At 38.1% G+C, this 15762-nt stretch overlaps 1 protein-coding gene across 6 annotated transcripts in view; it reads left to right on the top strand.

Moving 5' to 3' along the window:
• The window catches only part of tfec (transcription factor EC), a 44746-nt gene that overhangs the window by 16788 nt on the left and 12196 nt on the right, over nucleotides 1–15762 (top strand). The window contains exon 1 of one of the 6 annotated variants that reach the window (XM_071501739.1): nucleotides 9960–15761. The exons of the other annotated variants lie outside the window; for them this stretch is intronic. Within the exon in view, the coding sequence (XP_071357840.1) occupies nucleotides 15705–15761 (57 nt within the window). The 5' untranslated portion in view covers nucleotides 9960–15704. Of the gene's footprint in view, nucleotides 1–9959; nucleotide 15762 lie in introns of those variants that run through there. 6 annotated transcript variants of the gene reach the window in all.

The following is a 15762-nucleotide window of genomic DNA, read 5'->3' as shown; positions in this document are numbered from 1 at the left end:
TGGAGCTAAGAACAGTGATGTGACTCATACGAGTTTATCTTCATCCTTAACTAAGTAATGCGTTGCCAATGGCCCGTTAAAAGTGGCTCAGACTGTGAAAAATCCAGAGGCACAAACTCATTTCAGCAGTTATGGGAAACAAGACTTCATTCAGTTTGAAGACATATGTTTTAAAAGGAGTGTTTCTGGAAGAAAAAAAAACAAACTTTTTGTCATAGTTCAACATTTTGGGAAATATGCTTATTTGCATTCTTGATGAGAGTTAGATGACAAGACTGATGCCATCTCTCATGTCTCTCTAAATATGATGCTACAGTCAACAGACGTTAGCTTAGCATAAAGAGTGAAAACACCTAACCTTGTTCTGTTAAAAAGTAAAAAAATTATGTCTAACAGAACCTCAAAGGCTCACCAATTAATATGTTAAATTTTGTTTGTTTATTCTGCAAGAACTAATATTGAACTGATAAACTATTTCTAAGCAAGCCAGCTGCAGTCTATAGCTTCATATCTAGCATAGAGACATGAAAGTGGCATCAATCTTCTCATCTAACCCTTGTCAAGAACGTGGCACGCAAGACCTTAAAAAAGTAAGTGACGTGTTCTTTTAACACCTTATAATGGGTTGTTGCTTTGTAGTAAGGTTAATTTAATGTTTTTAGCAGCTTCGTTACAACTTGTGAGCACTGACAGATACACAATGTACAAAGTGTGGAATTGAGAGAGAAAAGATCGTTCTTAATGTAAAGAAGCAGCCTGAGATCTGACAGTGATCAGCTAGTTTAACCTGAGAAAACCTCAGCCGTCCTAAGACCACCTCAAATACCCAAGATCCTTGTCAAGATGCTAGGTCTGTCTCTCTCTCTCTCTCTCTGTGAGTGTGTGTGTTGTGTGAGAGAGAGAGAGACAGAGAGAGATATCCCAGTGATGGAGACTGAACTATGAAGAGTCAGAAGGGGAGGGGGGGAATGCAGCTTAGTACAATGATAGAACAGAGAGAAGGAGGGGAAAAAAAATCAAAGAATTGGAATAATTGGCATAATTCAAGGTGGCTGGGCACAGTCAGGGGGAGTGTCAGTGTTGGGCGAATCTTTTGCCATCCTCAAAGAGAGACGGTCTGCACAATTAGCCACACGAACTCTGACCCCGCTCAGAATAATTAATGAATAACAGAGGGGATAAAGACAAAAGGCGCAGAGCGGTCTGGTTGAGTGGCGAGCGAGGGTAATACATCAAAGAATGTTGTTAATTGGCCCTGTGGCTTTCATTCTTTGCCCTATTTCTTTCAATTCATTGACTCAAAATAATGGGTTCAGGTTCATTATCAACAGGTCGTAAGCCCTGGGAGTGCCAAAATTCAACAGGAGATTCAGGGGTGTGTGTGTGTGTGTGTGTGTGGGTGTATGTGTGTGTGTATATGCTCGCCAATGTGTGTGTGTACAAAAATGTGTGTAATGGCTTAACTTTTGCCTGGCCCCCCAAAGTCCTGACGACATCAATTCCACACAGGGTAAAGTAAGAGTTGTCTAGTTCTGTTGAGGAGTGCAAAGAGCAACAGGCCACAACTTTTTATTTATTTTTAGCTGTGCAAGAGCTTACAAGCACAGCTTTCATTGCGTCGGTTTGTGAATGCTACAAGTGTCGTCACAATGCTGGAATATAACTGGTACGGACAGGTAAGTGGAACTGACACACCTACTGCTGTGCCGATGCTTTCAGAAACTGACTAAACTAAACTGAGCGCTGATGTAACCGAGAGATACTGAATGTAGTGAACGTCTGCTATGGCCTCAGAGTTACTTAAGTCAAGTAATAATATTGCAGCGTACTATGAAACAAAATTAGTGATTTTGACTGCCATCAAAGATGGTTATATGATGTATAGGATTCAATGTAACTTAATCAAACCATTTTCAAATATCACACACTTCAAACTACATTCCTGTTACTTCAAATCTAATTTTCAAACAATATGTTTGTGTCATGTGGCTGTTTGAATGCTTCAGATAAAGTGCGGCCTTCTTTCAGACAGCTGTAGCGGGACCATGACAGCACAGTTTCATTATCATTGAAATAATAATAATAGTAGGCACCAGGGCCAAACTTAAAGATGAATAATGTGCATTTAAAAGGCATAACACTTAATCGAATTCAGAGTAGTACTGAATCAATTCAACCCTGCAGGAATGGTAATACCAAAAGAAACAGAGTCAAAGCACAGCACTGTACCACAAATGTGACAGGAATAAAAATGGCTTAAAAAGTAGCAGAGGCACAAAAAAGCAGAAAAAAAAATACATTACCGTACTTGCTAACTGTCTATATGGATACAGACTCTTGAAACTTAAGTGAACTGTGATACAGTTACAAAAATTACAAAAAACCTTTTTTTACATCATTGTAATGTCATTCATACTGTTGATGTCCAGTGAAAATCTTCCATTTGGTGTTTATGAGCTGTGAAATTTCTATTTTTCTAAGCTACAGAAACTATTTAAAAAAATGTATTGGTTTATCTGAAAAAATTCATCGTCACACCACAGAAAACTTTTCGAAGTTAATGATAAGCTGACATTGTGTCAAGTGTCAAATGTATGGAATTCCCCGAGGGGCAACATGGAAAATCAGTACTTCTACAAAGCAGACTCCTCAAATCAGACACACATTTGGAAAAACAAACATTAAACTCTGCTATTGTTGTTGATACTGCACCTTCAGATGCCATTTTCTGTGAAACAGCATGTAAAAGATTCATGCATTCATGGTACAATACAACAGCGCCACAGACTCAGGTAGTCATTTCTTGTGAGTGTAGTAATGCTTCATGACTGTGATCACATTTAGTTCACTTCAGAGCGTCTGTTTAGTTCCAGGTCTCTCTCTTTATCTGTCTGTGGCTCTCATTCTTTTGTCTTTTCTTGCAAACTTCATTTACTGGTAACGAGTGATAACAAAGAGTGCAGTTTTGGAGCGAAAACCCCAGGTCATGTGAAATTACTCCCACTCACGTACAGAACCAGACGCACCATGAAAGAGCGAGGGGTAAGGAGGGGTGGTTAACTCAATTACCGTAACTTTGTCTGCTCATGACACGTGATTTTGTTAGAAATACTTCACTGCTTGTTACACACTGAAATATTTCAGCCATCCTCTTGGCCGACTGCAGCACAGTTTTTTCTCTCCTCCAGTCATTTAATTGCCATACGAAAGGTTTCCCATACCTGGGTGAGCCATGTCAAGCAATTAATACCCTGAAATACGCCTTTTAAGTGAGTCTTTTGGTCTCTGGGGCTCCCCATTGTGATGAAAAGATTGGTGTCGTCTCACGTTAGCCTCGCACAGGTGCCTTCTCTGCCTGCACATCAGATCATTACCATAACCAGAGATGGAGAGAGAGACTGATATAGATAAAGAGATAGACAGAGAGGGAATGTTACAAGGGATAGAGAGATATAGAGGAAGAGAAAGGGGAAAAGTGCAGGAATAAATCAAGATCATTTATTTTGGTGGGACTTGCTGTAAGTCTTCCCTAAGCACAAACACTCATGACCTCTGTGTAGTTCACACACACACACACACACACACACACACACACACACACACACACACACACACACACACACACACACACACACACACACACACACAAACAAAGGGTGTTAACATACACTAACTCAACTCACACATTTTGCAACAACTCAAATGCATTTAGGATTAAAGGATTATCACATTTCAGACCAGATCATATGTGTGTACACATACATTTACTGACGTACGTAATGTTTAGACTGATTTCCTACCTTTCAGGCAGACACTGGTTTCCATATATAATCAACAGAGTGAACATTTTACTGCATTTACATTATGAACATGTTGTACTGCGGATAAGGGGGTGGACCAGCAACAATTTGAGAATTCTTGCTTGGTGGTGTGTTCAAGGACAGTCTGACATCAACGATTTCATTGCATTACATTCAAAAGCTACAGTATGTCATGCAAAAAAATCAAACCCTGAAGGAAAATTTTAAAACAAAGGAGTCATTGAAAAGAATTAATGCTTTTTTCTTGCTTAAGTAAAAGTTGTTGTTGTAGATTTCGTGCTTACAAAGACATTTGCCCAAAAGATTATATAACTTTGACATAAATAGACAAATAAACAGATCTGTGCCTGTTCTATGTGTGGATTACCAGACTGAGACCAATGGCTGTTTAAATCAACCTAAAAAGTTATGGTATACTTCAGAAATGGTCAGCTGTAATTTTAAGCGTAAATAGTATGTATGAAACAGGCTAAACATGAACAACCACAAGCAAGACCCTTTAATCCCTAATGCATTTGCATTGTTGCAAATTGTGCACACTTTGGATTGTGTCACTCACATATACTGAGATGAAAGTGATGAGACATGATTATTAATTACAGAATTACAACAGTTTCACGGTCATTTTTGGTTTACTGATTAGATCTATCATCTTGAAAGCTTCACAGAGTGGAGGGAAAAAAAAACAGTAAAGCAACATTCGTTTTAGTTCATGCATTCATTATCAACGCAAAAGCAGAATAAATGCAATGCATGCTTTAGCACTGGCACTGCAGGAAGCAGAAGAAAGTGTGCACTGCTCAGAAAGCTGCATTTGGGCTTATTCAAAAACATCTGTAGTGTTTCAAAAATCTGTGCAGAGTCTGATATTAGAAGACATTTATCTGCTGAAGGGAGAAACCTTCCCTAAGTGCACCTTAAATCTCAGTTAAAACAAGCACATACAGTATGATTTTTCTGACATCACAACTTGTGTGACTGTGTACTGAGTGAGGACTTTTCAGTGAAGTAGGATACCTAAAATTGATTTCTAGATTCTGGATTTTTTAATGAATTCTTGGCGACGCAATTGAACTTTTTTTGTGGAAAAACCCAGAGTAGAGTAAAGCTGAGTATTTTACTCATATAGTTGGCTTTATTAATCCCTGCAAGCAAATACAAATTAAATGATTTACACCACCTAAATTAATGTAAAATAATTAAACCAAATAATTTAATTTGATTAAAATTAAATTAAAACATGTCTGGAGGGGATATTTAAAAGAAAAGCATAACTAGCATGCCCTGTTGCTACAACTGTATTATAACAGTGTAACAATCCACATATTTTTTTACCCCTAATCTAAACACTGACTTTGAAAAGGATCATGGTCATTATCTGGATGCTGAGGAAGGATAAGGTAGATGGTTGGGCAAACAGAGCACATTGCCTTTATGAATGTGAATGTGTAGGTGATATGCAGTTGCTTCTTCTTGGTTGGAGGTTAAAAGCAAACGTGCAGGTTCAGTTCTAGGTTCAAGCGAGTCCTTGTCTAAGGTTGATGAGTTATGAGTTCTGAGGTGATTCATGGAGCTGTTTAGTTTTGATGAACCTTATTTGGTGAAAAGAAGTACCTGACATGTTCACTGGAGGTGGTGCATGGTAGTCTGTGATGAAGGAGTGGGCAGAGAGTCTGTAGCACACTTGGAGCTGGCAGTGACTTAATGATGGAGAGAATAAATTGAGCTCAGGCACAGCTAATTACTCAATCTACCAGAGACTGGCAACTGGAGTGATGAGAGGATGGCTGGCAGAGTAACATGATCCAATAAAGGGACCGGAAAATAAATAGAGAAATTTTGAAAAATTAATATTGATTATATTACCAAAAAAGAAAAAAGGGGAGGTCTGTGCCAAATTTGAAGAAATTCCCTCAAGGCATTCCTGAGATATCGTGTTCATGAGAATGGGACAGACATTTGTATGAAGGACTAGATGAAGTTGTCTTAAGTGAAAAAGGGCTGAAGGATGCAAAACATGTCATGAAAGGAGTTTATTTTGAAAAAAATTCTCACAGCTACTATGATTTATTTTGGTTTAAATGAATCTCATCTCAGACTGGTCACTTGTACTATGGTTACTCAAAGGAATACATGATATAATAGTTATTTATCTTGTTTTACATTGTGTGTGTCTCTTGAACTAATGATGATGGATTTCAGTGTAATGTCCTGTGCCTTAAAATAATTGTGTGTGTGTGTGTGTGTGTGTGTATGTATGGGTGCGTGGAGAAATTAACTGCAGAATGTCTCCTGACTAAAACACTATTCACAGTGAAAACTGTTGAAATGTATGTTGCATTTACATATGTCATAACAGACATTTCAGTCAAGTGTTTGATAAACGCTAAAGACATCAGAGTGATGCCAATTGCATGAAATGATATTCACTTCCTGTCTCCTCAGTGGGCGTGGCCATCTGGTATATGATGTGGCATTAGCAGCATACTAGCTAATATTAATAGCTAATTTATTACTCCTGTTTTCACAGCCTTTTGCTGCACAAAGTTTCAGTATTTTTAACACCATTTGTTGGACAATTGTTTGTCCATGTCAACAACATCAACAACCCAATACAACACTAGATACAGTGCAAATTTGCACCATTTTTTGCTGCTCATTTTATTTGCCAGCTTAATATCAACCCAGTACAAGATATCAGTCTATTGATAGTCCCTTCTCCTTCCAAAACAATTTAATAATAATAACAATATTAGTATTTTTAAAGCAAAGAAACATGATAATTCAGTTTAACTTTTAATTCATGGTTTCATGTATTTAAATTAGGGCTGTCAGCATTAACGTGTGAGAATAAGGACCGAGCGTAACGCTTAATTTTTTTTTTCAATTGTGTTAATCGCTTGCCGCCAAAGATTCTTTATTTAACACCGTCACTGGTTCTGTTCCAGAGTGCTACATTCTAGATTCTTTGGCTGCTACTTGACCCTTTGACCCTTTGACACACCCTTACTTGTCATCAAGCTGCCATAGACACTTCCTACAAAGATTTAACATGGTGGAACAAGATACTTCATGGCAAGTCATGTCTCTGGGAGCAAGAGGGGGGCGGGCATAAAGGGGGGTGTCGGGAGACCTAAAGTATTTAAATCCAATGCCTGAATCGCCATTGGTGAAGATGGAATTAGTTGGAAAATAAAAAAATAAAAATCATAATAACAGACATCAGACATGTTAACATTAGCTTCTAGTTCTGACGGACTGACTGTTATGTGTTGTCAAGCAAGAGAAAACAGTTCAGAAAACGCAAAATAATAGAATTTAATCACGTGATAAACCATGCGATTAATTGCGATTAATTAATAATTTAAATTTCTGTTTATCCAGTTGGAAACTAATGTGAAAGCACTACAGTGAAACCAGATACAGCACTGAATATTTTGGACATTATGACACATATTGCTGGGAAAAATAATTCCAATCATCTCCCAAACAAGGCACATGTTTTAACAAATGGTGCGGGACTAGTTAGGTGCCAAAAAATGAGTAGAAGAATAACAAACTTATTTGGGCTCAGAGGAACATACAATTTAACTGCTTGCACAGCAATCCCACCAACAACATGATCTAAATGCAGGTCAGTATGAAAGTGATCAGACCCGCACGTGATAAAAGCCTGAGTTCTGGCCTTTACCTCTCACTCCCCTTGCTTTCATTCTTGGTCTTCCTCTCTTGCATTGCTGGGAAGAGGAGCACTGGCACTGCTGCTCGTTCAAACAGCAGGAACACAAAGATAGCCGAACAGAGCAAACAAACAGCTCTTTGTCCACAGCACAAATCATTAGTTCGGCTAAGGTCAAAGTTGATTTAATTTTCTCCTTAGTTCTCATTAAACAGCTATTGCATTATTTAATTTTCCACAATCAAGTTAAAGGAGGGGGGAGTAATCAATATATCTCCAGCAAAAGCTTTTGAACAGTGGATTGCAAATTTAGCCCACAAATGCACTTTATCCTCTTTTTGATGCCATGTTAAGCTTCAAAGGTCAGAAGAGCTGCATTGAAATATTTCTGATTTTGATCTTCACTCTGTTGAGCTGCCAGGGACCTGAGTTATGTTGAATCAAATCAAAACTTAATCAAAACTATTTTTCTTTGTAGTTCTCTTAAGATATGCACAGAGATAAGCAGGGTTTTGGGATATAAACACTGTGTCTGAAATCATTCATCAATCACTATAGATTTAAATCCAGTAATTCCCAACCAGGGGTTCTTGTACCCATGGGGGTTGCCAGGGAGTACATTGTGGATTAGCGTAATTCATTTAGAAAATACAAAATATTATTTGACTAAAAATATGTCCACATATTGAGTAAACAGCTTTTACTTGAACAATATGGGTTGTGACTAAGAGTGAATGATAACTAGTTAGCATGTGAGCAGCTTGCTAAAAGTAATGGATGAACAGCTGGAATGGCTAAAAGTAATTGATAAATTGTTGAAATAGCTAAAGAATAGTGGATAAATGAGAATAAATACTTCTACATAGTGGACTTGAATCAGCCTAAAATTAAAAAATGAGCACAACTACACTCGCGCTACCAAACACAGTATAATGGTAGATTGCTATGTTCAGACATCAGCAATAATAGCCCAATAACCCATTTACTTGTTACATCATGTTGTCTAATATTTTTATATTGACTTACTAGAGTCTAACTTGATCAGTCTCTAATAGGTTACCCAGGACTAAATTTAAGAGTTTGGAAAAAGGACATTTTCCCACATTTCTTTTGCCTGGTTTTGTTTGAGAATCTCTCATCTCTCTGACACTGTTACATTATTGGTTATTTTTTGGCAACCTCATATCTTTTATCGAGCCTTTAGTAATGAGTACCATATCATCATATTTACTTTACAATCAATAGTTTCTTCTAAGAAGTATAAAGAACTGTATTTCACGTCATAACCAGTTTTTTAATGAATATGTGTGTGTGTGTGTGCCTAATAATCTTGTGTGATGTCAAGTGTACAAGTGTAGTGCTGACATTTTACTGAGCCAAATCATTTACTCTCATAAATGTCTGCGACGTGGAAATAGAGTCAAAACATTGGATATGGCTCATAGCACAGCAGAAATCAGCAGGCGTGACAGTCCATCTTATTGCTAAATCTACAGTCTTCTTGGCCTTTCTCTGGTTTGCTCTCCTGTGTCATCATTTCTGCCACACTGTCTTACACTCTATTTTGTTCTAGCTTACTGTATTTAATGGTGACTAACAAGATTAGTAATTTGACCTTTTTCTTACCTACTTTTTTAATCCATTACATTTGTAAACCATTTCATATTAGTACTTTCAGCCTACACAAATTTACCCATCAACTGTTTTCTTATCTTAGATGCTGTTTTATCGCTTCTTTTTACTGTTATTATAAACATATATTATGTTATCTATACAGGAACATAAAAAAAAGAGAAACTGTACTCACTTTTTAAGTAATAAAACATTGGTAAAGCAATTTAGAGAAGACACAGCAAATACTTCACTGAAACAAGTTAATATAGAGGTTGTGATCACATTAGGTTTAGGTTACATTTAGTATAAGACATCACATGCACTGTCTATCATATCATATAGATGTATGACTACAAAACAGATTGAATTACTGTGAAAAAATATATCCAGTAAAGTGGGTTTCCATGGTACAGCCTAAACATCATTCAGTTAGATTAAACAGTGAATGCATTCAGACTGCATTTGACATGCATTCTTATTAGGGGTTCTTTGTAATGAAAGCATGAAATTGGTAACGTACTTTGAGTTCATCTTCATTGGGGTATTTTTTATATTAAAAAAATAATAATGCTTAAGGAAACACATACATAATATATATAATATACAGTTGTGGATCTGCTGTAAACATCTGATTGGTGACAAATTAAAAGAAAAACCTGAAAAATTTGTGAAGAAACACGTTGACAATGAACCTATACTTTTAATAGAAAGTAGCTCAAAAAGCTCTCGAAAAGTTGCTAAATGTCACAAGATGATATAATATTAGCATATTCATGACGTCATCATGTCGTATTTACATTCTGCCTAGTGTCAGCTGGTTTCAGCCCTTTCTTCTATGGAAAGTAGCTAAGGTTTGTCCAAAAAGTTGCTAGATTTGTTGTTAAACACATTTGAAAATTAAAACTGAGGTGGAGCTGCTGTAAATAAATCCTGCTGACATAAAAGAAACTGTTTGGACAAACTCATTTTAAAAGAGCAAATGGCCAATGAGATAAATCCAACACTCACTGAGGAACTCACTCACTCATTCATGGACATTCGTGGATGTAGCGATGAACCATGGCCGGTCCAGCCAATGATTAATCTAAGTCTTGCTTAAACATTGTACAGATTCAGGGCCACAACAATTCCTTTTGATAGAAAATCATGGATTTCTTTCTCTATATCCTGAGCATTTTGCCTTTGGGCCTCTACCCAGGCTTGAAAGTCCTTTACTTTGGTGAGCAGGGACTGTCTTGCAATCAATCATGTGCATAATTTTAATAAGACTTCATCTTCATAGTTACAGTTAGAGCCCACCGGGGCTTCTTTTCACTGTCTGCCAAAGTGAGAGATTAAAGTTGTCTACAGTACAGCTTTCTGACATCATCCAGAGAAGCAACGCTAAGCACCGGTCTATTCTGTTCTGGCTCACTGGACAGTGAGGGTCAAGGATGAGGTGTCCCTTTCAGGAGCACAACCACTTCACAGCAGTTTACCCTCACTCGTCTGCTCTGCTCCTGCTGCTCAGCAGCTTTGTGGCCATGGCTTAAACATACCTATAAGTGGTGACCAAAGATCAGGTCCCATTTTCCTGTTTTTGTCTTGTATGTGTCCATTTATCACTGTGGTTCCAAATCTGCATCAACATTAACAAATACATTGAGTATATTTTCTTCTTCATAAGACATTTGTAGAGTTTTCAAACATTTTAAATCCTGTATAGTTTACATCTGTTTGCTAGCTTACAGTCTTCTTCCTGCTCTTCATTGGTGCATTTCTGTGTTTCTTTGCACATTACTGCTACCACATGTAGATCAGTGGAGTAGTGTAAAATTGTCAGCAGGACTGTTAATGAATAAAAATAATCTCTGGTCAATCTCAATTGATTTAAGTGAATGTATTTATTCCTGGCCCAGAAAATGAGAAACACTTTCAACTCTGTTTAACTCTAATAACAATTAGCATATCCAAAAAAAAAAAAGTGGGTGGCAAAGTAGACTACAGGCATCATAAGAGTTTAGCGTTTTTGTCCAGAATCAGCAGTATGCACTATCCCTGAATAAAGCACCATACTGCTACTTGCTCTCTCACTCTTGCTCTCTCGCTCTAATGCTACATCCACATGAAAGCGTGATGCCATGTAACATGGAGTTATTTCAGCCCAGTATCCCTAGGAATTATAGCAGGGTCCAAAAAACTTTCCGGTTCACTTGAATGGGAAAGTGGTTACCATACCATGGTTGCCATGGGCGGTAGAAAGCAAAAATGCAGCATTTGATGTAAAAAAAAACATGACTGTAATCCAGGGATTTGATGAATCTTCCAATATCGACATTCTTGTCTAGCAATTTCATGTTAATTTCATTAGCTAAGTGTTAGCTAACAAACTAACAAACTAGCTAACAAAGCTTGTCAGTGACTGCATGAGACAGCTTGGCCAGTAGACACTGGTTAGATACTGTATGTCAAAAAAGAAAGCCATTTACTAGAAACCTAAGGAACTTAGACACAAAACAGTATGAATGTACTGCAGCTGATACAGTTTCTACCATTGTTGAGATTGCCTATGACTAGACAAAAGACATTAATGTCTAAATCATTACTGGTGATACAACGTGCACATAACACACTGTACTGTACATACAGTGACACAAGCTTATCTGACAAGAGAACATCACAACTTTCAGTGGTGTTTGTGTCTCTGTGAAGCACTGTGTGCATACATGCATGTGTGTAGAGGGTCTGTGATCTCTCAGGTGTTCCTGTGAACAGGCTCCTTTTCACTGCTCACAAATAATGTGCTCTATCTGATTTAGCAGCAAAAATTGTATTACTCCATTTTGACTAATTACATCTACTCCGCACTGATGGAAAGGACAGTCTGAACTGCACCCTTCTCTTCTTTCTCCTCTCTCTCTCCCTCAGATTTCTGAGGTCTTTCAGTTGACTGAAACTACTTATGTAATGTTTGTTATTTTAAGACTGGAAGTAAATAAATAACAGCGTAGAAAATACTGAGTGAATTTTACTGTATTATTTAAGGTATGTATACTCGTATATAAATCACATACAGTATTTAGCTTTTTGATAACTTTTTTTGCTGGACTGTAACTGTAGTGACAGCCCTATAAATGCGAATGTTGCTGACTGACTGATAAAGTTACACCATTGGTCAGCCAAATACTGCTGACTGGCTGATAAGGTTACACCACCAGTCTGCTGGCTGGTTGTTGGAGTTTCCCCATTGGTCGTTTCTCTTTTGCCATGATTTGGCAGTGTTGCCAACTTAGTACCCATGTATTGCTAGATTAACTGACTTTCCAGAACTGTTTAGCGACTTCTTCTCAAAAGAGCAAATCTAGCTACTTTTTCAACAAACCTTAGATACTTTCCAGTTGAAGAGAGTTGCCAGTATTGCCCTGCAAGTGTGAGGCTGGGTTTTCCCTCCATAGGCACACCTCCCTATGTAGACCACACAGCAGCTTATGTGAATAAGCTTCTAGCTTTCTCTCTAAGTGATGACTTTACAAGCAAATATAGCTGAAATCACAGCATAGGCGTTGCCTTTAACTTAAGTGTTTGGTGATTTTGCAAGATGACGTTGTGGTTGTAAAGTCAGGATTTTAGCAGTGCAGAGCAGCAGGCTGGAAATGGCTTGGAAGTCCCTGCTGGTTAACATACAGTCTTAATGGATCATTATTTCATACTTGTTCTGCTGTCTGACAACAGAAACAGTAAAAACATGTAAGTGAGAGCAGTTTTATTGGGATTTTGGCTGTATTAACTTTCTGTATACATCAGCACAAAGTAGGTGAGAAGGAAACAGATAAAAGACTGCAACCTACTAGGCAGGATGCAAATATTCTATGATTCGGTCCAGCCATACACAAGGTTTTGATCTACTCTCTTTGTTAAAATAAAACTTTATAACTGTTGAAATTACTCAGCAAACTTGCCACAAAATAAATGTTTCAAACCAATAATCAATAACACACTATTCTTACAGTTCTATCCCTTGTCGACATGGAATTTGTAGGCATAAAATGACATAAATCCGTTGACAAGAAACTGTTGTTTACTTACTAAGTAGCCTCCCAAACTGCTGAGAACCTTTGCATCTTCTTTTGCTTTTTTTACTTAATTATAGCATTTGTATTTTACTTAGTTTTTTTCCCAAGCTTTTTATGCCTTCACTCATAGTTACAGTTAGAGTGAGACAGGAAAGTGGGGGGAGAGAGAAATGGGATGCATGCCTCAGGTTGGATTCAAACCCCGGGCAGCTGCGGTTAGGATTAAGCCTTAATGGTACGTGCTCTACCAGGTGAGCTGCTGAGGCGCCCAGTATTTTACCTCATTTACTCAAACACACCAGTGCATGTCACAATCACAGCACTGATACTTGAGAACAGTAACTGGATGTTTACAATGTAGATCATGCATTTAAAGTCCCTATTAGGCCTCAAACCAAGTGTGTTTTTGGTGTGAAATGTTAAATGTAAATGCTGTAAAATCGTGTTTGTTTACAACCAAACCTCCATAGAACACCTTTAAGTCATTTTCTGACAAGGTGTCTTTGCTTTAAGTTTGAATTTTAATTACTTTTACACCACTGTAGAGGCAGACCATTTTCATAAATTCAATATTTCATCTAGGTAACAAGCACACACGCATACACACTCTCACACATAGTTTTTTTTTTTTGATTTTCCAGTTAAAATGGCTGTAATATTTAATTCATATGAGAACCATTAAAAGTGCAGTGGTGCCGTGTCCATTATGCATTCCTTTTCTAGCAGGATAAAACAGTCCTCAGATGTGGGAGCTACACTTTGAAGTGTTGTCTCAGAAGCAGGCCAACTCTTACAGGAAGTCCCTGATGTTTAAAACATACCATGTATGGGGACTAACAAAGGTGAGCACTTGTGGCTTACCCCAAGATGAGGCAAAAATGGCCAGCCAGGAATTTAGATCTGATAGACTGAGTACACACAGTGGACATCAAATAAACAAGAAGTAGACAAATATACACATGAGTAATGGTAGAGTTGTAGGAGTACAAAATACTGTAATGTTAATGTACCAACAGACACGTGAACATACACACTCACCAAGACACAACAGTTGTAAAGAATAGCTGAAGATGTGTCATGTTGATTTTCAAATTTAGATACAAGAGCATAAATAATGCTCACACATCCGCTGACCGAGACAGTACAAACTGTTATTTTGTTTGGTCATAATGAGAACTCAATTTTGCAGATCTTACTGTACATATAGTATCTGACTGCCATTTTCTACATAATGAAATCATCCACTATGGACACGTGAGGGACCAACTGCAATTTAGCAGCAGAGACATGAGGTTATTGTGCATTACGGGATCAAACTGATTCTTTAAAAACATAATCTGTACTGGCTTGATCTAACCGAATCATTGTGATTCGATTTGCCCTATTACATTCAATGTCCTCAAATTAAGTTCTAATGTGTTTATCAAAGTGATTCAAAAGATATAAAAACCCTCAGTTAGTGTTTGTAATAATCACTGAATCAGCAGTGACTATAAAACTGTGGTCTCAAACTTCAGGAAATGGCACCATCCTGGATTTCACTCTCGGCTTCAAATCAGTGACTAAATCTGTGTTAGTATTGTTAGTTGTAATGCTAACACAGGTGATTATGGTGCAAATAAAATGAAACAAATAGTCACTGCATTTGCTTCAACAGAAATGTCTCAAATATATTGATATGTCTCACTAACCCTAGTAGGATTTTAAAGTTGAACTTAGTCCTTGGCTTCAGATTTAGTCAATTGTTTTTATTATCTAAAGGCTGGGACTAAAGGGAGGACTTGCAATGACCCTGTTCAATTTTGCTTTGTCCAGGGATTCTCTGAGAGCCATTCTGGGAAGTCCTGCTTAGGCCATTGTTGTGGCCTGACAGTGACTGGGACATGACAGCAAGTTTGTGTGAGTGTACATCTGTGTGTTTTAGCATTTTTTGCACACATCCACAGATTACATTTTTGTTCATTTCCCTAGTTGACGCCATGGCTGTGGTTTGAGGGCTAAAAAGCCTTCCAAGGGAAGTGGGTGTCATGAAGATAACCTGGGAGAATGTGCTGAGCTTGGCTGGATGCTCTGCAGGCAGGGAAGTGATCCACAAGCAGGAACTCACATTCTGTCAAGTTATTACACCTCAACACACACACACACACACACACACACACACACACCAACTCCCCTAACTGCTGTCTGTATTTCTGCCTCTGTCAGGCCTTTCCCTGACCAAAAACGCACGCACTCTCTCTCACTCACACACACACACGCACACACACACACACACACACACACACACACACACACACACACACACACACACACACACACAGGAAACAGCCCGTGCGGCTCCCCAATAAGCTGATGTGTCATGCCTTCCTTTCCGATATTTCTGCAAAAGCTCAGGAAGGAGGCTGCAGCACCTCTCTTCTTCTTCCTCTTCTTCTCCCCCTGTCTCGGTGAGACATACAGCCATAGCTGTGACACTTCTTGTTCTTCTGTAAGAATTTGCAGCTCCTGTGGTGGGATACGCTGCCATTCTCGGGAGCCATGAGTCGTTGTTGTGTGGTCAAAGTGATCACCTTGACAGAGATCCAACTTCTACAGG

The sequence above is a fragment of the Trachinotus anak genome, unplaced genomic scaffold (assembly GCF_046630095.1).
Source record: "Trachinotus anak isolate AG129_WGS33_773 ecotype Australia unplaced genomic scaffold, CSIRO_AGI_Tana_v1 ptg000018l, whole genome shotgun sequence".
Classification (NCBI taxonomy): domain Eukaryota; kingdom Metazoa; phylum Chordata; class Actinopteri; order Carangiformes; family Carangidae; genus Trachinotus; species Trachinotus anak.
The sequence above is the reverse complement of the archived record's forward strand: the minus strand, read 5'-3'. Positions and strand labels throughout refer to the sequence as shown.